Source organism: Fundulus heteroclitus, chromosome 21, assembly GCF_011125445.2.
Source record: "Fundulus heteroclitus isolate FHET01 chromosome 21, MU-UCD_Fhet_4.1, whole genome shotgun sequence".
Classification (NCBI taxonomy): domain Eukaryota; kingdom Metazoa; phylum Chordata; class Actinopteri; order Cyprinodontiformes; family Fundulidae; genus Fundulus; species Fundulus heteroclitus.
Window position 1 is genome coordinate 4897615 of NC_046381.1, and position 24504 is coordinate 4922118.

The window sequence follows — 24504 nt, forward strand, 5'->3', positions numbered from 1 at the left end:
TTACCTTCCTCAAGCCTTTCAGACCGGGAAGCAAAGACCTCCTGTGTGGACGAGACAAAACACAAAACGTTAGGAGACTTGAAAGAGACAATTTAAATGGTTTGGAGTTCTGTTTTTTTACAACAGCTCGTTAAAGACTGTTTTTTAGGACTCAGACAAACATCAGTGGGTCTCTTGAGTGCAAGTTTAGCCTGAGCAAACAAACTAAAATCCAGTAAGTTTGGTTGTGTTTAAAGGGAGCCTCAAGAGCTGGACACTCCTAAATGAAAATAAGAGACACGGCGGCCATAAAAGAGTAAAAGTTGTTTTCATTCTTCCACCAAAAAGAGGAAGACCAACTTAAAGCTATAGTTGGTAATCCTGTTCAGAAACACTTCTTGTTACACTGAGTGCACTGCAAAAACAGAACTTAAAATAAGTTAAATGTTCTTAAAATATGTGTATTTGTCCTTGATTTGAGCAGGTAAATAAGATGGTTTGCCAATGGAACAAGATTTTTGACCTTAAAATAGGAACAATCCATCTCCATCATCTTATTTCAAGTGCAGAATGTCTAATTATCTTATATTAGGGGTCAAAATACTCATTCCATTGGCAAATAATCTTATTTACCTGATTATTAAGGTAAATAATCAAGGACAAATACACTAACTTTAAGAACATTTTACTTATTTTTAGATCTGTTTTTGCAGTGTGAAATGGTCTTTCTATCCTGACATGTAGTTAATACATTAATACTGTGAGAGCTGCAGGCCTGGGATTTGTCAGAGTTTTGGTCTTGCTTTTATTCCCGTCTGTCCCTCAAGTTCTGGGGGTATCACTTTATCTATCGGATGTCCCACATACCAATCATTCTGACGCGCTCACGTAACGCAAACATCTTTGTTTACATGCACAAAATTTCCCGATCGGATTAAAATGTATTGGGATTAAATAATCGGATTGTACCGTTTACATGGGCACACAATCAATTCATTCGATCATAGCGTGCGTGTATATGCTCCTGCATTTATTCAGAATAGAACCTCTCTGATATGCGCAGTTATCAAATGACCCTAAAGAAACACAGAAGAAGAACTACCGTCTTTGCAGAACAACAAAAGTTGTAAACAAAGCCGTTTTATACGAGTTCGTTGGTCTTCCGAGCGCCTAGGCTGGACTTTCACCAGGCTCTAATTATGGTTGAAACGTTACTGAGTAAATAATAATTTTTTAGCTATTTTATCTTTTCAAACAGAAAGTTGTATCGGGAGGCCCTGACAGTTTTGCTTATTTCCGACGTATTTCCGCCACACACCGATGGAGAAATACGTCACGCGCACATATGAACTCGGGTCAGTTTGCCACATTCAGAATAACTTCACCAGTTACCATATCAATGTCGATCGGATTATCAATCGGCATCACCAATCTCTCATTCAGATTACAATTTCATTCCGATTGAGCTTAATCCGATCATAATATTTTGATTGGCTTGTTTACATGACGCTTTTTCACTCCGATCAGCCCTTTACTTTTGTCCATGTAAACGTAGCTGGCTGCAGGTTAGCTTAGAAGCAAACCGCGTTGCACTTGCCCTTTGTCCATGGGCACATCAACATGTCACAAGGGAATTGGAATTGAATTGAACCCACAACCTTCTGATTGCAAGACGCCTACTCAACCTATCTAGTGACAGTCGCCCGTTAAGGTACGGTATACGGTTGGCATCCTTGCATCTCCACTTATTGTAGGGCTGAACGATTTTGGAAAATAATCTAATTGCGATTTTTTTCTTAAAATTGCCATTTAATACCATTTTTTTCCAGTTTAATTTAACATGTCTTTTTAAACATATACAAACAACAAATCAATTTGTTTCCTCGCTGTGCAGATTAGTTGCTAAAAGACCCGCAGCATCTGAACTCAGAGCAGAAATGATTGCGTTCTGCCTACAATATATTTCAATCAAAATTGCAATTTTGACTTTTCTCTGCGTTAACTACAGGCAACAAAAATGGCGTCTAAATAAAGACGTTTGTAAACAAGGACTATTTAAAACAAGAACTTTTAATGTTTCTATTAATCAGAATATTGTTCAAGAGAACAGCTTTTAATTCATTTGGACGTCGATCCTTGTTGAACATAAAGTGCAACCAACAAGCAAGTTTATGTATTAAACTGATTGACCTGTACTTAATGCTATTTATGATTATATAAACTCTAAAACAAGTAATAAAATTAGAATATCTCTCTGCTGCAACTGTCTTCCCTTCCATGTGGAGGCAAACCCACTTTAAACATTTTACCAACACCTAATGGACGTGTCTGATTCACTAATTGTTACAGAGCCAAAAATTGCAGACTCAGCGATTTGGAAATTGCGTTTTTTTAAATCACGATTATATTGAAAATGCGATTAATTGTTCAGCCCTAACTTATTGTCCTTGTGTGTGCGGGTGATTAGGAGACATTGGGAGACAGCAGCCAACAGTCATGTTTTTATAATCAGCATAACTTGTTGTGTTTTCTCATGACGCCTGCTGCTTACATTTAAATGTGATGCCGTGATTGGCTAAAACCAGCCTTTGGTAGGCGGGTACTAGGTGACGCTTCGCCCAATCAGAGAGTTCTGCTGAATGTCCACGTTTAGCGTAGAGCGCTACACATCATCAGTCTGGCTGGCCAGGCTACAAACATGTCAGCTGCATCATAAATGTCGACGTAAAATTATTTCAAATAACTGCTTGCCTCTGAATTTTTTTTGCCTTAGAAAAGATGAGATAGAGAACCTTGTGAGTTTCCATTTTACAATTAAAATTGGGTCCACTGTAAATGTGGAAAACTGTGGAATTAACTAGAAATTCAAACAACTTTTTTTCTATTACATTAAAACAACATATTGCAGTAACTTTGCTAAAATCTCTTAATTATTATTAGACGTTGGCTCCTTTAATATTTAATTGTTTGATTCTTATAAGAAATAATAAACTTTATTTGTATAGCACCTTCCAACAAAGTGTAGTAATACTTGTACCTAATATTGTAAAAAAAAACAATTAGAAAAAAGAAAATTGGTAAAAAATAAATAAATAAACGATTTAACGTCACCTTACATTGCTGTGACTCACCCTATGCTTTCCTCGTGGTAGTTATCGATGCCTTCGTCGTACGACTTGGAGCGCTCAGATTTGGTAGCGGAGTCTGACCCGATGATCGTAAGATGAAGCGAATCTGAAGAAGGAGAAACGGGCCGCGCAGTGACATCAGACCGCTCGTCTTAAAACGAGCGACTTAAACCAAACCGACTGGGTTCGATCCTACCTTGGTCGTGCGACAGGTGGCGTCGAATGAGAGGAGACGAGGACGTGGGGCTGGGCGGGATGGTGCTGATGACGGGCGTAGAGGAGATCACCACAGAAGCAGGAACGTGGACGCTGTCCAGCTCGATGCTGGGGCTGGACGGTTCATCTGAGGACACAAACAGCGACGCAGAGGTTTACATCAGGGGTGTCAAACTCATTTTGGTTTAGGGGCCGCATACAGCTTAATCTGATCTCAAGAGGGCCACACGAGTAAACTCACTGCAAGATTAAATAGAACTAATAAATGTGGACTTGTTGATTTTTATATTAAGTTAATTTCACTTTTACACAATATATTATGAATAACCTCAGCGTTTTTAAGAAAAGTATGTGCAATTTCAACAATACTTTTACTCAGTTAAACATTTACTTGTGCATTATGCATAAAAAGTGATCACAGTGATTATACACTGTTGAAAAACATTTATTCACATTTTTTGGAACTTAAAAACACTGTCCTGCATGACAAAATACATCAAACAGATAAAAATTAAGAAATGATTTGAATTTTTCCACACCTGAAGCTTAATCTGCTAATTAAAACACAGCGCCCCTCATGGACAATATAGGAACTGCATATTTTCAATTAAACAAAGTACATGTTTTTTTCAATAATTGTTTTATCATTCTCTTCCTTTTATCTTGTCCACTTGTGAAAGTCAAATCTGATGAGCTCTCTGTGGCATCTTTTTTTTTTTTTTATAATGATAATGCATTTAGCCACAGGGCCGGACTAAATAGTTCAGCGGGCCAAATCCGGCCCGCGGGCCGTATGTTTGACACCCCTGGTTTAGAGGAAGGAGGCGGTGTCGCGTTTCTCTAGAGCTGTAAATCAGGGGTTTGTAGTAAAAGAAAAGAGACAGAGGAACGTGTTGCGCTTTAAAACAGAGACTGGGAATATGAGCGGAGGATTAAAAGGATGTGCAGGTTTTGTCAGTGGTTCTGATCCATAACCAGGATCTGGGCTGGTAACAGAATTTAAAACTTTTAATGCTTTACTTTGTTTTTTTTATTGATCTTGTTGGAGCCAAACACATCTGTGAGCGTTAAATCTCAGCCCAGAACGTCCTAATACTATATATAGTTAAAATATGCGCGTGTTTTATCGTCATGACTATGTTTAGACTCAATTACCGCTTGAATCGCTTTTATTTTATGAATTTAAGACCGCACTTTCAGAATTTAAGTAAAAAGGACGAGAACATGCAAGATCACCTTTTAAATGAAAGATAAAAATCGTTAAAAACTATGACTCTACCTGCCCACTTGTACACTTGTTGTCCTGAAAACACAACACTTCTGCTGCTTTTACATAACTTGCACCACTATGCCACTTTCTTTCCTACTAATGTCAAATAGAACTACCTCAGCCTTTTATTTTATTGGCCTGACTTTGCACTACGATTTTATTGACTGTCTATGTACAATTTAAAAACCAAATTTCGCTGCTCTCTTTTTTCTTCATTGTATGTGCCCTCTTATTTACTTATTTTTTGTTTACCTGAATGTTATGTTTGTCTGTGTACTTAAATTGGTAAAATACGTCTTGTCTTCACCGTGGGATAGTGAGAAACGTAATTTCGATCTCTTTGTATATCTGGAGCATGTGAAGAAATTGACAATAAAGCTGACTTGACTTGACTTGAAATAATAAATAAATTGGATTTAAAAAGTAACTAAAAAACAAAGTTCATGCTCTAATTAGATTTTAATTAAAAAAAATACTGTCTCATTTGTTTCTGTCCAGATATTCTGCAATCCAAGCAATATTCAAAGTCTGTGGATCTAAATACCAGCGCAGGGCTCAACTCCCACTGGACGCCTCAACTTGAGTAAAAACGTTAACAGGCAGCAGTAAAATGCCGCGATGAGAGCCTGCATGGCAAAAGCTAAGGCAAGCAGACAGAAACGCAGTCAGCATGGGGTTTCTGGCCAGATAAGCTGCCAGACAGCTTCACTTTTTACATGTGCGGCCAGCTCACATTAAATCATCCTGTGTCATAAAGGCTGATATGAGTTATCAGCGCGACGGCGAGCCCTAAAGGCAAATGAGGATGCAAGTACAGAGGACGAACACGCCTGGAAATGGTTTATATCTGAGGCTGAGCGGCAAGACGATCCGTCCATCCTACACGCCGTTATCAGACGTGTCTCTTTGTGCCAAATTCAGGAAGAAAACAGACCAGAAAACCAAATAATCAATAATAATAATTCTGTTGCTCAATCATATTATGTATCACAGCTGTTAAAACCGTACTGTCTATGAAGCTTTTCACCGATTTGCAATAAAAATACAGTATTTGAGTATGGACTTTGTTTTGTATTCATAATCTACAGTATTAGTTTGATTGAAAGTTGCATTATGAAACTACAGCCACAGAATGAAATATTCATATAATTTTAATCAAACCATACATATTTCTAAATACTAATTTCCGTTCCTTAACAGCCTAGTGTCGCTAAAAAGCTTCAAACTGAAAAATTAGAAATAACTTCTTGAATTTTTTGACAGCGTGAAGATTGTTTTTTTTTTTTTTGCTGACTTCTTGTTTATCATGGCTGAAGAGTAAATATGAAAACAAATCCAGGAGGTTGTTAGTTTAGCCTGAGAAAAAACGACCAACTTCATGCCATCACTAGCCTGGATGTGTCCACAGATGAAAGCACTCTAGCTCGGGTGGGTTTCTTCCTTTCACACTGTTTTTGTAAACTAATTCACCAGGATGCAGGCAGAGAAGTGACAGATTCAGGCAAGGAGTAGTCCAGCATGTAAAGCCCCGACTACTCTGACTTTGTAAGACGATTTTTGATATTTTTGGAGTAAAGGTTTTTTTAAAATCTTGATAAGCAAATCTAGGTGACAAAAGCATGTCTCCAGTTTGTCCTATCTAATCAGATTTCCAGGTATAAAAAGGAACTGTTATACAAGAGCCACTTTCTTAGACGCAAAGTTAGAGATTTTACACCAACTTTTATGAACTTTTCTATTACTAAACCGCAGTCCATCTTCCTTATTTGTATCCTGAAAATACAAAAGTCCAAACAGAGGGAATTTAAAGTTGAAATATGGACAAAAAAGTTAATTGTTGTTCTGATCTGTTTTCTAGCCTGATTAAAAAATGACATCATGCAGCGCGTCATGATTTAATAATCAATAGGTGACGTTTAAGTTCATTTTCTCCAGCCCACACTGAGGTCCTGGTTGATACTCTTTGTTTCAGCTGTTTAAGCTAAACTGACTAAAAATATGGCATCAATTTAATAGCTTTAAAGAAGATTTAACATTTTAGATGGTTTTTGATCTCTTATGAGTCCGCCTCCAGCCCGTGGTTACATTGGTTCTCTAGTGTTCAGGTTGAACGGCTAATATTAACAGAAAATACCACCTGTTATTTTCAAGGTAGGTGGTTCTGTGGTAAAAACCCAAATAAATCAGATTAAAGATAAACAGGCTGCTTGTACCTGACCAATATAGATGAATGGAAGTTGAATACTAAGATTCTTCAGTTCTTGTCCAGACCTGCAAACCAGACTGTGCAGGAAACGCGTAGAGTCTGTATTTACGTCCTGTCCAGCTTTTTATAAGGTATAAAAGATTTTTGACTCAGCTGAGGTGGTCAAAATGGCAAAAAAAAAACCACCAGTGAAATTGTCCTTATTCACACTGATGAATCTAAAGCCAACTTCAGTGCTTGGTCGCTTCCAAAAACATAAAAAAGACACACAATACCGCCTGATTAGGACAATATTTTGTACTCTAATGTCCATAATGTCTTAAAACACGAATGAAAATCTAGAGAATTTGGAAAAACTGGGCTGAACTTTGAGATATTAAGGTGGAACAACGATGGTTTTAGGCTTCTGTCCAGAGCGACTCCCTCATTCTGGTGCTGCTCTTCGAGTCGGAACAGATCCACACACAGTCCGCTGAACATCTCCGATTTCCCTCAGCGGTGAGCGGGCAGAAACCCAAGAACGCCGTCCTAATGGACCGCAGCAGAACCGGGGGGGGGGGGGGGGGGGGGGGGAGCATTCCTGCTGGTTCTGAACAACAAGGGGAACAACGGCGGCACCCCAGCGACCCGCCAAGCGTTTGCAACATGTCACCCTGCATCTTGCTCCTGATGATTTCTATTGTTTTTTTTGTTTTAGTTGCAAAAACCGGCCATTCAGAACCGCTAATGAGTTACAAACTGCAGACGGATTTAGTTTCGTTTGTCCTCCTGCGGTCGTTTCTCATCGTCTTCAGCTTTGAAGAGCCGACGAACTCAAACTCGACCCGTCTTCGTCGGTGACTCATTGACGTCCGCCGTGAAGTTATCTGGTGTTTGTTCTACGATCTGCAGGAAGGCGGACGCTTCGTTTACTCATCCGTAGAAACCCTGGCACATTTTTTCTTTTTCTTTTTTTTTTTCTGTACATTTCCAGGATTCCTGTGCAGACTTGAAACGTATCTGGAAAAACGTGTGGGAATTCGGTTTCACAGGTTTCTGGGTCTGGAAAAAAATGTGGGGAAACAAGACGGCACGAAGAAATAAACTATAAGTTTCTCCGTCCGGAGAGGTCAAAATGAGTTCCTGTTGCCATTTAAACGGATTATTTCACTGTTTTCTGTGGCTCAGCACCGTGTCTCCAATCGCATAGCGGACAGAAAATGGCACGGCTCTTGTCACACGGTGTCAAACGGATTAACTTTCTACATACTTATTGTCTTTTAATAGAGGTTTAAACAAGTTCCCAAGGGATTCACTTTTAAACCTTCATGGCTTCTGCAAACTAAACAGCAGCAGCTGCCTTGCATCCATTAATTTTTACATAACAGGAGCATAAATGTTATGAGATAAATTTGGAGGTTTACTTGCAATTTAACTTGCAAATGAGCTCGCCGGTTGTTGACCTGACGCTGGTTGCCTTCGCAGTTCAAATCATTTCCATGTTTATTTTAATCTCCCACGCTCTATCAACCCTTCTTTAAAGATCACCTTCTGTATGCATCGAATTTCAGCTCAGATGAAAAGAAGAAGAGACCAAAGTCACGAAGGAAAGGTGCGCGTACGATCAAACCTGTTTTCTGATCTAGCTCCAAGGGAGAATTACAACATTACAACCACAAGGTTTCATGTGTTATTGCAGGATTTTCATGCCAAATAAGATCAGGTAATGCAAAGGTAGGAAGGGCAAAGAAATTCTTCCATATTTAAGGAGATATATCACGCGTCTTTAACTCTGATGTCCCTAAATGGCATAAACGAGAGGAGAACTGATGAGAGGGCGGAGGGAGAGAAATACCGTCACACTGGTGACGAGGGTCGCCTTCCGGTTGGACAGCTAAACATAACATAGACCATTAGAACGGCCTAGTCAAAGTACGGACCAAAATCCAAACGAGAACCAGCGGCTAGCGTTGGAAAATGATGTTCAGCCATAATCTCCATCCGGTTCGAGCGAGCTGGGGCTGTTTGGCGACGAGGAATGGATAAAAAACGTCATCTATAAGTGAAGGCAAAGTCACAAGCCTGCGTTAATATAATAAAGATCATTAGTTTAATGATTTTAATTAGTTTTATAATTACTCTTAGGTTCAAGAGTGTGAATACTTTTGTTTGTGCTATATCTAAGCTTTACTTTGAAGCCTAAAGCGTCCCGACTGACTAAACCAGGGGTGTCAAACTCATTTAGGTTTAGGGGCCGCATTCAGCTTAATCTGATCTCAAGAGGGCCACACGAGTTAACTCATTGCAAGATTGAATAGAACTAATAAAAGTGGACTCGTTGTTGATTTTTATATTAAGTTAATTTCACTTTTACACAATATATTATGAATAACCTCAGCGTTTTTAAGAAAAGTAATTTCAACAATACTTTTACACAGTTAAACATTTACTTGTGCATTATGCATAAGAACTGATCACAGTGATTGTACAATGTTGAAAAACATTTATTCACATTTTTTGGAACTTAATAACACTGTCCTGCATGACAAAATACATCAAACAGATAAAAATTAAGAAATGATTAGAATTTTTCCACACCTGAAGCTTAATCTGCTAATTAAAACACAGCGCCCCTCGTGGACAATATAGGAACTGCATATTTTCTATTAAACGAAGTACATGTTTTTTTTCAATAATTGTTTTATCATTCTCTTCCTTTTATGTTGTCCACTTGTAAAAGTCAAATCTGATGAGCTCTTTGTGGCATCTTATTGCCACATTGCCAGACAGGACACTGGAATAAGAAATTTTATTTTTTTTTTTTTAATAATGATGATGCATTTAGCCACAGGGCCGGACTAAATTGTTCGGTGGGCCGGGCCGTATGTTTGACACCCCTGGACTAAACCATCCAGCTCCTGCAGGAAGCATTCCCATCGGCCGTAATTCATCACAGCTAGTGGCTGTATTTACAGCATCTTCCCCCCCCCCCCCCCCACACACACACACTCCTAATTCTTGAGCTGTTAATATCAATAAAGGCCTTTCAGGAATAGAGGCCCGTAGCTGCAGCCTTACCTATGAAGGGGATGGAGTCCAGGGAGTCGTCCAGGTTGCTGGAGCCGGATTTGTGCCGCGTGTCTCCCAGCCTCCTCAGGTGCACCTCCCTGCAGCTCTCCTTGGACGCCCAGCAGGGGGCTCCGTCCGCCGAGCCGGCCTTCACCAGCGGCGCCGACTTGTACGTCGCCTCCCTCCGTCTGTCGCCGACGGGCAGAACGACGCAGGACGGAGGGCGAGCGCGGGCGCCTCCGTGGGGCTTGTCCCTCCTGAGGACCACCACCGTGGCTTCGGGTCCTTCGACGCCCTCCGACGGACCGCCGTTGGTCCTCTCCAGAGCGTCTGTGGCGTTTGGCTTTTGGGCGGCGGAGGATATGGTGACCACCTGGGTCTTGGGCGGTCTGTGCGTGGGCAGCCTGGAGGAAGCGCCGGAGCAGGAGGAGGACCTGGCGGCTAGCCCCGACTCCTGCCTGGTGTCCGTCTTCAGGCTGTCGGCTCGGCCCCGGAGCTGGAGGTTGAGGGGGGAGGAGTAGCTGAGGTGGTTCCCCAGGGCGCTGGCTCTTTGGTCTCTGAGAGGCTCGGTGGTTTTGATGGGCGACGCCGCCGGAGAAAAGTCAGAGAGGTAGTTTTTCACAGGCAGACGCGACGGTCTCATTATGAGCCCGTCCGTTCTCGCCGTTAGTGCAGGATCTGTCGTACCTTTAGTGACGTCAGGGGCGGATGGAGGCGAGCTCGTTAAGCGCTCCTCCTGCTCCTCTGGGCCCGTCAGGCTCCGGTTGAGAGGAGGCGCGGTCTCCTCCGCCTCGACCGCCCTCCGCTCTCCGAGCTGCTGGCCTATGTGGTCCCAGGACCTCGCTCTGGGCTTGAGGACCCTGACGGCGCCGGAGAGCGGCAGCGCGTCCTGGGAGGCGCTCCTTGGCCACTTCTGGGACGTCCTCTCCGGCGAGGCCCCGAGTCGCTCCTGGGAGGCGCTGCGGAGCGGAGCGGCGGCGGCGGCGGCGGCAGGGCCCGCCCCGCGGTCGTTGGAAGCGCTCCGCCGTCTGACCTGAGAGCCCGACGCCCCTCGCTGGCTGCCGCCGGGCAGCGGCTGGGCGTAGGCGGAGGAGGAGCTGGCCGCCGCTCGCAGGCTGTCCAGGCGCTCCTGGATGGTGCGGGAGCCGTACGTGTGCAGCCGCTTGGCGTCGATGTAGTCCTTGTAGGTGGTGTAGTTCCTCCAGTCGATGTTCAGGTGGGGCGAGGGCGTCGGTGCCGGCGGCGAAGGCGAGCAGTGGTTGGCGGTGGGCGAGGCGGTCGTGGAGAAAGTGTCCGTCGACGTTGTGGCGAGCGGGGCTCGGGAAGTTGACGACGGAGAAGCGTGCTGTAACTGCGCTCCTCCTGGGAAGCAGGAGATGAGGGGAAGCCTGGGTCTGTCTGCTGGGGAACCGAACCGGTTCTCCTCTGTCCTGTGGCTGGGTCCGGCCCGGGTCAGCCGGGACGCCCTGTCCCCCGGGTTAGACGGCACGGCCGGGGTCCTGATGCTCTCGTTACCGACGGCCCCCGCCGCCTGAGGCTTCGCCGCCTGCTGGGGTGAAGGATCAGGAGGAGACGAAGGCGTCAGGACCTCCACCCGACGGCTGTTCTCGGTGGGGGGCCCTCGCCTCAGCGGCCCCTGGTCCGCCGGCTGGGCCATGGCCGCGGCCTTCAGCTCTATCCGAGGGTAGCATATGGGAGGGGGCTGCGGGATGTTCTGGGCATTTCCGCTGTAAGCCTCATTTCCTTTGAGGTATGCATCCTGGGAATACGCCTGCAAGAGATTATACGGCATTAATTACCGCGCACTGGAAAAAAAAAAAAAAAAACACTTCATCACATTAAAACGCACAGGCAAATAGCACAAAGCGGCGATAAAGGGTTTAAAACTGTGAAGCACAATCTCACACTGCAAAAACGGAACTAGAAATAAGTAAAATGTTCTTAAAATTTGTGTATTTGTCCTTGATTTGAGCAGGTAAATAAGATGATTTGCCAATGGAATAAGAATTTTGCACTTAAAATAGGAACAATTCATCTCAATCATCTTATTTCAAGTGCAGGATGTCTAATTATCTTATTTTAAGGGGTCAAAATACTCATTCCATTGGCAGATAATCTTATTTACCTGCTCAAATCAAGGATAAATACACTAATTTTAAGAACATTTTACTTATTTTTAGATCAGTTTTTGCAGTGCAGTCTCTCTTACTGACCCCCCCCCCCCCTCCGGTAATAAAAGCCACTGCGACCGAAAGCCTTCAGAAGGCGGCCAATCAGTAAACAACGTCCGTCTGTGCTTAACCTCAGTCTGGATCCAGCTGTTCTGCCTCTGGCCTCGCAGGTTTGTCAGAGAACAAGTGAAGTGAGGAACTCGGCAGACGGGTCAGGGAGGTCGTGGAGAAGTTTAGACCACAACATATTCACGTTCACACGCTGAAATTGGCCTAGTTAAAGTCCAGATTCACATATTCAGCTGAGGAACAGTCACACAGAAGCATTTCAATACATAAATACACGTCACTTCTTTCAGATTTTCACTCTTAGCACCTCGTGAGAACTTTTATTCCTTCCACTCAACAGCTACTCTGTCCTTTATTGGTCTGTCACACAATAAAAACACATAAACGTCCGAGGTTGTGATGAGAGAAGACGTCCAAAAAGACTAATACTTTCACAGGATACCGTCACCATGAGGTTTCAGGGTTCCTACAGCATAAGGCAAGTTAAATTCAAGACTTTTTTAAGACTTTTTAATGCCACTTGAAATAAAAAGTTAAGACCAACTTCACGATAAACAAGATAAACCAGGTTGCGACAACTTCACCCAAATGATTATTTTAACATAAACCATTGCTTTCTGGCCAAGTAGACATGTTTAAAATTCTGAAAAACATTCCATATAGGAAGAAAGCTAAAAAACACACAAATTACAGATATATTTTTAACAACTACTGAACTGAATTCACAAACTGTTTTGTTCCCTGCTAAAATAAACTATAAATCAGTTTTTAAAACCACTACATAACCAGTGCCAACTCTTTTTCGCAGCTATGGTCCGGCCGCAACAGTTTTTAATCGGTTCCGCTATCGGGACGGAACCAATAATGGTTACATTAAATAAAAATAAAAAAAATTATAATTGTGTCAATTATTTTACTGTTTGGTAAGGATTACAAAAATAAAATCCTATTTATGACCTGGTAACAATTTTAAGACTTAAGAAAGACTTATTTAAGACATTCTAATGCCAATTAAGGCCTTAGTTTTATATTACAGAATTCAATGCCTTTTAAGACTTTTTAAGGATCCGCGGGAACCCTGGGTTTAAACAAACTTTCCTGCTCAGAATATGCGAGGAGACGACCCCGTGGGGGACAAAAATTAAAAATATACCTGCAGTTAATCCAAAACGTCCCAAAACTGTAATCTTTCACTGCCTGACAAACTTCCTGGCCTCTCCATCTCCATCTCTATGTTCCTCTCTGCCCTCACAGCTACAGCTGGCCGCTAAAAGCCCGTCCTCAGCAGCGCCGCCTTGTGGCGGACGGAAGCGCTGCAGCGACACTGAGGGCAGCCTCTGTGGGAGTTGATGAGATTATCACGGGAGGCGGCAATCAATGCTGCAATGACAGCCGGCCTGAGGCAGCCAGGAGATAAGTGAAGAGCAGAAGGGTTGCTAACAGCTGTATGCAAATCAAATACATCTCTATTCCCATTATGTGACTAAAAGGACGGGATGTAAATCCGTAACTTCCAGGGGAAGCAGTTCACCCACCTGCGGTACCGGAGAGCTCGGCCAGAGGCACGGGAAGCGGGCGAATCTGTGTCTCCTTTTTTTGTTTTTCCCAACCAACGCCACTTCTGTCAACATGGCTTTTCTCACACTTAAACCCGAACAAAAACCAGCTAATTCAACCGCGTCTATAAAATCTCAGAGGACGGAGAGGTGGGATGGGGGAAATAAAAACCCTGTATCCAACGTCCAGACACGTCTCCTCATCCTTTCAGCGCAGACGCTCAGGAGAAAATGAAAGGGAGGGAGAGTAACAGTGCTGGACTTTAATCAGCAGCACTCCACCTGTGGTGTCGGGTTACAGCCGCCGACTGCTGTTAAATAGAAACCAGTTTCCTGATTGGGGAAAGTACAGCGAGGAATGTTTGGGGTCTGCTTGGAGGATGATCTCAGCGCCCGAAAGTAAAAAAGAAAAGGTGAGGCGTGAGCCACGAGTTTGAGTCAAAACACATAAAGTAGGGGGATTTCTGAGTGGGGCTTGCCAGCTTGTGCCAACACGGCGGCTGGTGAAAGAGGAGAGGCATTATTTGGGGAAGGTGTCCCTTCTTACCAGAGCAGTGATATCCCTGGAAAACTGCAGACCACGGGTTAGATAAGCGGGAAAAGAGAGAAAGAAAAGGTTAGAGGAGGAAAACGGGTGAGCATGAAGAGACGAGAAGCACAATGTTACAGATAGAGGCGAGACAACAAAGAAAGTGTTAATTAGATTGTAGCTTTTACGGACGATTTCTTCATTTTTTTTTTTTATTATTATTTATTTCTTCCTAAAAACCTCTGAATAATCCTCACTTTACCTGAATAAAATAAAGGAATATTTCCATTTTTTTTATTTTATTCAGGACATTTTAGCACAAAATATCCACCTATTTGGGTTTTATGATCTGTATAACCCACAGCAGAGTCTGCCTTCACTGGTTATCGTGTTTTTTTGGGTATCAGGACCGTTTCAGGTCCGCTGTGATTTAAAATCTAGACTACGAAGACTCACCAAATCCATTTGTGATCTTTGATACCTTTTATTGTTTGTAGACGACGTGGCACCAAAGATTTTGGAAATTCTGGTTACTCTTTTAATATTGGGACATTTATGAAAGTTTAGAAATTTTTCCAGCCGTATTTTTCGGACTAAACATCAAGCTTTTTTTCATAGTTTGGCCGATCCTGAGACTTATATTCAGGTGCGACTTATGTTTCAATTTTATATGGTAATTCATATTGACCAGCAAGAACCAAGGAGCAAACATTACCATCTATAGCAGCAAGAGGGCGCTCTAGGCTATCCTGCTCCTGTACCACTTAAAAATGTATTGAAACATTAACTTATAGACAACATAGTCTGAACACGTTTGTATTCTGTCTCACTGTTTCAGTCTGGAATCACGCAGCAGAGCTTTGCATGGCTGCAACCGTGGCTGTGAGTGAAGCTAACAACAGCTAGCGCTAGCTTAAAGATCTGTTGTCTGGGCGGGTTACAACTTCACTGATGCACACGAGCTTTATGTCGCTCTGAAACATCTGTGTCGTAATGTTAGCTTAGCAGGTAGCACCGTTGCTAATTTACCCCATTTATCCTCCCGGGTATGTGTCTTCAGCCGGTTGTGGATGCAGCTGTGTAATTTAATAAATTGGTTTACCAGATTAAATGTCAGATTTTTGGTCTTGGAATGGGTGAAATAAGTATCTAAATAAATTAGTATAGTCCAGTGCGACTTGTATATGTGTTTTTCTTTTTTATGATGCATTTTTTGACTGATGTGACTTATATAACGGAGCGATTTATGGTTTGAAAAATCCGATAATTCCAGATTATTCCAGACAGTGTAAAGGAACTGCTTCATTTCAATTGGAAGGAACCTCCAGCAGAACCCGGCCGTCTGCGGCCACAGACACTGGGGGCACTCTGGTCCAGGAATACTCTATATGTCAACTTTACCTGTAACTACATGCATGAATATGATACTAATAAATATGCATTTGCATTTCCCCATAAGAGACACCAAAGAAACAGACTAACATCTATAAAAAAAAAAGAAGAAGCTATTTTCCTCCTAACTTTTAGTCAAAGTTAGGATTCAACTGCCTGATTAGGCTGCATCCATGGACCAAAATAAGAACCTGTGACCCCAGTCTGCTGATGAACTGCGCTAACGATACGCTGTGCTGTGAGGAAGGGATAAAACAACGAAGCGGAGGAGTCTTACTCTACATTTCCTCTCGTCACGATCACCTGCGGCCTTTCTGCATCCCGAGGCATTTCCATCGCGTCTCCTCCATGCTGACCTCCCTTCCTGTTGTCGCCTCTCCCATTGGTTGCCTATCTTATGCTCTGCATGGCGGCATGCTGTGCCGGACGCGTTTGTTTGCAGTAAAAAGCGTGCTGGGAGGACTCAGCTGCACTGCCTCTGGTACTTTAAAAACATGTGCCCAGTCATAGTTTGTTCATACATGTGTCTTTTAAGACACTGGAATGCGTTTCACTATTTGTGACGCTAGCAGATTACACAGAGGAATTGACGGGATACTAGAATAACGAATAAGGTAAAGAATATCTAAATTCTTGGCCTCATGGATGCTCAGTTTGGCTTCCTACTAGGGCTGAACGATTTTGTAAAATAATCTAATTGCGATTTTTTTTTCTTAATATTGTGATTTAATGCGATTTTTTTCCCAGTTTAATTTATCATGTGTTTCAAAATATATACAAACAACAAATCATTTTGTTTCCTCGCCATGTGGATTAGTTGCTAAAAGGCCCGCTGTGTCTAAACTCGGAGCAGAAATGATTGCGTTCTGCCTACAATATATTTCAATCAAAATTGCAATATTGACTTTTCTCCGCATTAACTACAAGCAACAAAAATGGCCTCTAAATAAAGATGTTTGTAAACAAGGACTATTTTAAAAATTAACTTTTAAAGTTTCTATTGATCAGAATATTATTCAAAACAACAGCTTTTAATTTAATTGGACATCAATCCTTGTTGAAGATAAAGTGCAAAGTCCAACCAACAAGCAAGTCTATGTATTAAACTGATTGACCAGTACTTAATGCTTTGTATGATTATATAAACTCTAAAACAAGTAATAAAATTAGATTATCTCACTACTGCAACTGTCTTCCCTTCCATGTGGAGGCAAACCCACTTTAAACATTTTACTGACACCTAAAGGATGCGTCTGATTCCCTAATTGTTACATAGCCAAAAATTGCAGACCTCTGCGATTTGGAAATTGCGTTATTTTAAATCACGTTTATATTGAAAATGCGATTAATTGTTCAGCCCTACTTCCTATTTTCAGCATCTAATTGTTCGTGGCTGAGCTGAATGGGGGGGGGTAATCCAGCAGCTCAGTTTGATCTTTCCAGTCAGAGGCGACGAACAAGCAGCCACTGGTCTGGATCGGCCTCCAGCTGCTTTATCGTCCGCGCCGCTCTGGAGACTGACTGGCAGCGTGGGCTGCTGCATCACGTCACGCCTCTGATCGCTACGACGCTGGGAGGCATGGAGTCTGGATCGGCTCCTGTTCTCACTCCTCTGTGTGTATTATGACTGCTTTCTGACTTAAATCTTATCGGGCAACGTGATTCACGCCGACCCACATCCTGTACGAGCTCGTCGACGGACAGATCATGGATCGCGGTACGTTTTCTCAACAGGTTCAGGTTTGAGGAGAATTTATGTAAGCCGCCCCCCAAAATCAAACCTGTTGAATTTTATTTAACTACCAGTAAAAGTCAATTTAACACTTCCAAATAAACATGCACTGCAAAAATAGAACTCAAAATAAGAAATTATTTCTTGAAATGAGAGTATTTTTCCTTGATTTGAGCAGGTAAATAAGATTATTTGCCAATGGAATAAGATTTTTGCACTTAAAATAGGAACAATTTATCTCTATCATCTTATTTCAAGTGCAGTATATCTAATTATCTTATTTTAGGGGTAAACATACTCATCCCATTGGCAAATAATTAAAACTTTTCTTTTTGACAAAAATTATAACTAGTGGCTCATGTTACTCTCAGCTACCTTTATAGTTTTACTGCTATAGGCTTAGGCTACTGGAGTATATCAGGATCTAATTTTCTCACTATATTGAGTTCTACTGTTCTTCAATTATGCATTATGTGTTGTCATTTCTGCTCTAACTTTCTGTTCTCTCTCTTTTCTCTTCATAGTAGGTACACCTGGTCTGGCGTTCTGTTAACTGTGACATCATCCAGAGAAGACAGATCACCTGCTACTACCATCTAATGTAGAACAGATTACTAGATCAATGTGTGCTTCTGTGCTTTTTTGTCTCTCTTGTTGTGTCTCTGCTCTGTCTTCTGTAACCCCAGTCAGTCGAGGCAGATGACCGTTCATACTGAGCCTGGTTCTGCCGGAGGTTTTTCCTTCCCGTTAATGGGTGGTTTTTCTTCCCACTGTCGCTTCATGCTTGCTCAGTATGAGGGATTGCAGCAAAGACATGGACAATGCAGACGACTCTCCCTGTGGCTCTACGGTTCTCCAGGAGTGACTGCTGCTTGTCGGGACTTTGATGCAATCAACTGGTTTCCTTATATAGGAAATTTTTGACCAATCTGTATAATATGATTGAACTTGACTTTGTAAAGTGCCTCGAGATGACATGTTTCATGATTTGGCGCTATATAAATAAAATTGAATTGAATTGAAATAATCCTATTTACCTGCTCAAATCAAGGACAAATACACTCATTTCAAGAACATTTTACTTATTTTTAGTTCTCTTTTTGCAGTGTGGGAGGTTTCTGCACATCGACTCTCAGTTTCAGCCTTGCTAATTGTGTTTCCTCCTCACATACAAGGCAGATATTGATGGTGGATGTGCAGAAACACCATCGGTAGTTTCATCAGTTTTCCAGTCGCAGGACAGGATATTGAGTTTGGTTTTTGTGTAAAGCTGTAAACAGCTATGTGTTGGTGAGTACATTAAGCACTCATGCACACAAAATCTAAACCCCTTAACAGTTTTATGAGCTGCTTACAGAGTTTCTGTGGTGCTTTTCTTGTGTGATTAATGCATTTTTAACCGATCTGTATTGACGATTCGAAGCCTGAACAACTGGAAACTGCGTTCCACATGGAGCAGAGATGATACAGATATCTGTTTGCAGCCGAGCTGAAAACCATGTTTTTGTTTGCCATTTTTATTTGGACGTGAAATATTTAATCTCCTTAGTGAAATCCCTTTAGTTGCAGCCAAAGCTTTGGCAGCACTCCGTGCGTATTGCAGCGGCGGGACCAGACACCTCGAAATAAATTACTCGGAGTGCTGCCAGGCCGGCGATAAGGTCGTAGCCTTGACATGACGTAAGAGTGACCAGTCCAGCTTCAGATTATCTCATGAGAAACCCCTGCCAGTGCAGACGTGCAGTGCACTGCTTCCACAGGGCTCGTCTACTCAGCATCCACATCTGCTGCCACTGCAATGATGAATCACCATAACCTGATTGAGAAAGTTTAAAGAATGCTCGAGGCTGTAATAAACCTCTAAAGCTACGACACATGACTGGGAAGACGCTGCTTTCCTGGACCTGCAGACACCATACGAGGTCCGGCTGATTTTTTTTTTTTAAAGTTGTGGTGTGAGGAGGACCTTTCTCTGCACAAACTACGCTTCACAGTTACTGACGACAGGTTTTTGACACTAATCCATGTTTTCAAGCCAAATGTTGTTAAATAAACACATTATTTAGGGACGGGCTGGTCCTCAAGAGCTCAAGAACATTTGGGCTCCAAACTACAAAAATCCAGTTTGAGGCTTTTGTTTTACGGCTTACAGAGAAAACTGAATGACTACAAATATATTTTCTTTACAGGGCTCATCACTGTGCTGAATCATGGGTGTTCTAGTTTTATTAACCCTAAATCCTCTACTAGAACTACAACCTAACCAACAAATGAATTCCCCAATTTTCTAAAGACAATTGGAAACTAAAAGAAAAAAAAAATGAAAAGTACAAATCTAGGACATAATTAAAGTTTTAAAAGAGTAGTTTTTTAAAGCCTGCTATTTAAATTATCCAAGTTTGAGACATTTTAAGTTTTTTTTTAGGACCAACAGAAACCCTGGGATCTTTCCCCCTTTTAACAAACTGATTCTTATTTTTTTTTCTTTTCAAAACTTGTTAAACTCTCGTCTAATGATCTGAACGTATAGTTACGACCCCATTAATAACAGATGAATACATACCAGCTGTAAAATGTCCTCATCTTTTGGCATCACACAGAGTTCCAACGAGGCATCGCTGAAGGATGGAGAATATACGAGAAAAACAGGATTTGAGTTTCTTTAAAAATACCATAAATAATGAAAAAGATGATTGAAGCTGCAATCGGCTGGTTTTATAACCTATAAAAGCTTTATAAATGTCAAAGAGGACAAGGTAAAGGTGTTTTTATACTCATGCACATAATATATAATATTTAACCAGCTTGACCTCTTCCATAACTTTTGATCCAGTGTACAACAGATTTTAGTAATTTTACATCTTGTCCTGGTATTGGCCTATTTTTATATGGTGCCTTTCAGTTGTTTTTACACACAAAGACAATTCAACTCTATTTGATAGAAACAAACAGCTATTTTTTTAAGAATATTGAAGAAAAAACATTTAAAATGTTAAGTGTGATGAGAGAAATATTCCTCAGGACCGCTGAAACATGCAAACACAGATCTAATAAAGGACATATACCATTTATAGCTAATTTCCCTTTCAAATGAATGCAGGCTTGTAGCTCATGACAGATAAATTTAATTTCTGAACACCGTATCCACGCTCAACATAAAGGGCTGGACAAAAGTAGAGGCAGAGAAGCTTAAAAGGCTCAAATTTAACTTTTGAATTGAACATTTATGCCCAGTAAGGACGTCAGGAGAAACATAGCTCCAAAAAAGCAGATTGGACACCTAACAAACTAGCACCCGACCCCGGGATTTAAAAGCGCTCCTTAAGGAGCGTGTACACTGTAATCCCTGCTCCACTTCTGACTAGCATTTTTAGTCCGATAACACTTTTTGAGAAAAAACTTGTTCACTAAAATCAGGAGTGTCAAACTCATTTCTATATGGGGCCACTTTGGCGTCATGAAGTCATTAAAAGGGCCAGTTGCACGTGCATAGACGATACTTTTCATTTCATTATTTCATTCCAGTTTACATAGAAGTATAAAAAATACACAGTAACATAAAAGTAGCACCCTTAGGCTCAGTTTATACCGTTTATCTGCAAAAAATGTTGATACTGGGGTGAGTTACACTTTAAATTCATCATTCTGCATCACTTTTTCTCCTTTTGGACATTTCTGGGTTGTTTTAATGTGTTGTGGGAAAACTAGTAGCAGGATGCTGTTACTACACAGTAAAAAAAAACAAAAAAAACATTCACTACAGGAGGCACAGTTTTAGCCACTTTATACACTTTAAAAGGATGTATGCCTCTACTTTATGACACGATATGCCTTCTTTTTGGCTCCTGAGGGCCGGATAGTTTACCTCGACAGGCCGGATTCGGCCCGCGGGCCTTGAGTTTGACACCTGTGACTTAAATTAATGAGCTGTGGAGTGGCTTGTCTTGTACTCGTCTCTCACAGATTATCTTTTGGGAGAATAGGAGTGCTCACTGCTAACTTTTTCTGTGTAAATAAATCATCCACCTCCACCTGTATTACCAAAAAGTGGCCACAGACATTCTTGTTGGAAAGAAACATATATATTTTTTTGTTTACAGCACTAAGAAGTCATACTCTGTGGTTACAAATGACACCTTATTGTCCATATATAAAGGCGACTGCAGTGCAAGAGTTAGGGAGTTCGTCTGTCTGTCATTGTGTCCTTGGGCAAGACACTTCACCCATATTGCCTGCCGGTGGCGCCAATGTATGGCAGCCTCGCCTCCATCAGTCTGCCCCAGGGCAGCTGTGGCTACTAACATAGCTCACCACCGTCAGGGTGTGAATGACTGTAGTGTGAAGCGCTTTGGGGTCGTCGCACCTTATGAAGCGCTGTACAAGTTCAAGCCATTTACCATTTATATATGGCCGTACCTCCTCCTTTTAGAAAGTTGTGGCTATGATTTGGTTTATTTGTAAGAAAAGTTTGTTTTAAAATTGACTGCTTTCTAAAAGAAAAAAACAATGGAAAGGCTAACAGAGAATGTTTATGTCTCATACTTTCAAGATTTTTATTTATTTTGGCTCTAAAATATGATGAAAATTGCTCTTTAGCGTTTTCCCTCCCAAATTGAAAAATTAAGATGTAGAATGACGGCATTCCTACCTGTTCTGGATCAAAGCTATGACTTGGGAGTAAGTCTTCCCAATGATGCTTTCTCCGTTCACTTTCACAAGCCGGTCCCCTGGAAGGAATTAAGGGAATAACTTAAAGAAAGTGCTTCTTAGGGATCAGGAAAACACTTCACGTAACGGCTGAGTCGAGAAACCCGTCCGACTAACTCCGTCCAGCACAAACAGACGTTACCTCGGCTCAGACCAAACAGGAACAGTAAGGATCCTGCATGTGTTTAGTTGACAGTGCGTTCAGAGTTTCTGAAGATGTCCATCTTCAACAGGAAGAGAGGCGAGGTGGGTTTAGGGGGGATAAACCGGATAAATGTGGGAAAGCACTGCCCTCCCTTTCCCCCAGGAGAGAGGACAGATAAAAGCAGACAGCTCTGAGGGCTTGTCCAGACCACTTACTGTAACATTTCCTGTAATAAAGAGCGCTGACCTGGCAACTCCTCACATCACCTTCACTTCAGGGAAACTCTAAGGTGCTGATTCACTGTCTCATCACGTCACACGGTTTTTAATCCTCGCTGCTCAGAATTACAGCCGATTCATTTATTACTAAAGAAAACAAAGCAGGAATGTAGGGAAAACAGAACCTTGGGAAAGACTGAACGTTACACTTTGTTCAACCTCCCACAGAGGAGCCATCTGTTATTCTGCGCCTCCTGTTTGCCCTGCCAGGCGATTTGCACCGAAGTGGAATTGCCCTCAGCGCAATATATGAAAAGAGGATCTGCCAATTACGACAAACGGCACACACTCCCCCCCCCCCCCCCCAGCCCGCCGCAGACGGCGTGTACCTGTGCAGAGTCCAGCTCCATGGGCGGGGCCTCCCTCCTTCACCTGCTTGACAAAAATGGTGTCCATTGGCTCCAGACGGTTCCTCTGCCTCCCTGGTGACGAGAGAGAACGGGTACGGAGAGGATTGGTCAGCAGAAAGGATGCAGTTTTTACTTCCAGCTGTTCTAACTTTCTGTTTGACGCGTGAAAAGACAGCGAGAATGAGACGTTACAATTAGCCATTCGCACGGTCTAGAAAATGACACATTTTAAGAACATTTTTGAACCAAGTTGTGAGCAGATTTTTTTTTGTCAGAAGCAGCCTTAATTTAAAGGCTCAAAGCCCAAAACCAATGACGAATCGGTTTGAGAAAAGGCCGAGCTTTTGAAATGTTGTTGCGTCTTTTGTTTTTCCAGATTCTCTACTCTAAACCAAGCCTGAGATAATAGAGCTCTAATGTGCAAAGCTGACGTCAGCATTTACAGCGCTGCAGAGCTGTTAGTCATTCTGCGGTGAGAAAGATGATTCAGCACTGGAAACCATTTACGACAGCTGTCAGTCTCAACAGGAGTGGACGACTGCCCACATGATTCCCCCTCCAAGTTTAGACGCCGCATGTTAAAGGCTCCTGAAACAATCCCTTTAGACAAAGAAGCCCAAACTGGAGATGTTTGGTCATAATGCACAGAAACAGGTTTCAAACAAAGGACTCGCAGCAGATCAGCACAAACGTCACGTACCAAGTGTCAAGGATGGTGGTGGAGGAGTCCGCACATTTATGACTAAACTCCCTACTTCTGAGAACTAAAGTTAACAGACTTCTCAGTTAATGTCAGAATAATTAAAAGCATTAATGTAATAAATGGAATGGATGGATAAAGAATTTGGACAATGGGTATATAGTATGTAAATACAAACACTTTTCCATTATTATCTTTGAAAATACGTTAGCCGCCTTTCTACACTGCGTGTTTCCAGCCCAACTGCATGACACTGCCTCCCCCTTGTGGGCCGGCATGGTACTGCAGCAGGCTGGCATTATAATGTTTGGATTTGGAGACTAACTGCTGATAACAAAACAAGAGAAACAAGTAAAGAAAGCTTGCATGATACAAGATTAGTTATTGCATAAATAGTCTGGGGGTTTTTTTTATACTAAAAAAGACTGGTTTGCACATCTGATTATCTTGCTCTGAGAAGAAGGCCAAATCTATTTTAGCACATTTATTTGACTAAAATAAAATACAAAACGAAAAAAAAAAGAAAAAACGAATGTTTAACTCCCATCAGTCTGACTCGGAGCATCTAGAGAAAGGTTTAAAGCAAAAATAATCAATTTGACTGAAAATCTTTTCTAGTCAGCCCATATTTACCACACTTGCTTATTGTGTGAAGTCACGTTTAACCAAATTTGGCAGTTTTACGATATGCATCGACAATTCCTGTATCTCTGCCACCTTTCAGCTTCAGACAGCCCTCTCCATCCTCTCTCTTCACTTTCCACATCCAAAACATAACCTGGTTAACTTGCTTTCAGCTTTGCATCAAGTTCTTCCTTCACTTTTGCCAAACTGGACCACAGTCCACTCACTTCTCGACTTCACAATTTCAACTCCACCTCCCTCCCTGTCCCACAGAAACCCTCCATAAACCGCAACTAGCACAAAAGTCAGAATCCTGCATCATTACATCATCTACGTTAGCCTCAGTTTAAAACCTTGAATAAAAAGTCTAAACAGAACCACGTGGATCCAGAGGGCTTTTGATC

At 42.0% G+C, this 24504-nt stretch overlaps 1 protein-coding gene across 8 annotated transcripts in view; it reads right to left on the bottom strand.

Annotated features, from left to right (window-relative positions):
• Positions 1–24504, bottom strand: part of LOC105935735 (rho GTPase-activating protein 21) — a 133474-nt gene that overhangs the window by 20240 nt on the left and 88730 nt on the right. For 6 of the 8 annotated variants that reach the window (XR_004927454.1, XM_036125446.1, XM_036125445.1 and 3 more), the window contains 8 exons: positions 22756–22848; positions 21945–22023; positions 19860–19914; positions 14191–14214; positions 9857–11618; positions 3304–3450; positions 3111–3213; positions 5–41 (listed from right to left, as the gene is read on the bottom strand). Coding sequence is in view for 7 of the 8 variants with exons in the window: in XM_036125446.1 (XP_035981339.1) it covers positions 5–41; positions 3111–3213; positions 3304–3450; positions 9857–11618; positions 14191–14214; positions 19860–19914; positions 21945–22023; positions 22756–22848 (2300 nt within the window). In the remaining variant the exon portion in view is untranslated. Of the gene's footprint in view, positions 1–4; positions 42–3110; positions 3214–3303; positions 3451–9856; positions 11619–13622; positions 14171–14190; positions 14215–19859; positions 19915–21944; positions 22024–22755; positions 22849–24504 lie in introns of those variants that run through there. The other 2 variants (XM_036125443.1, XM_036125447.1) reach the window with 2 other exon arrangements.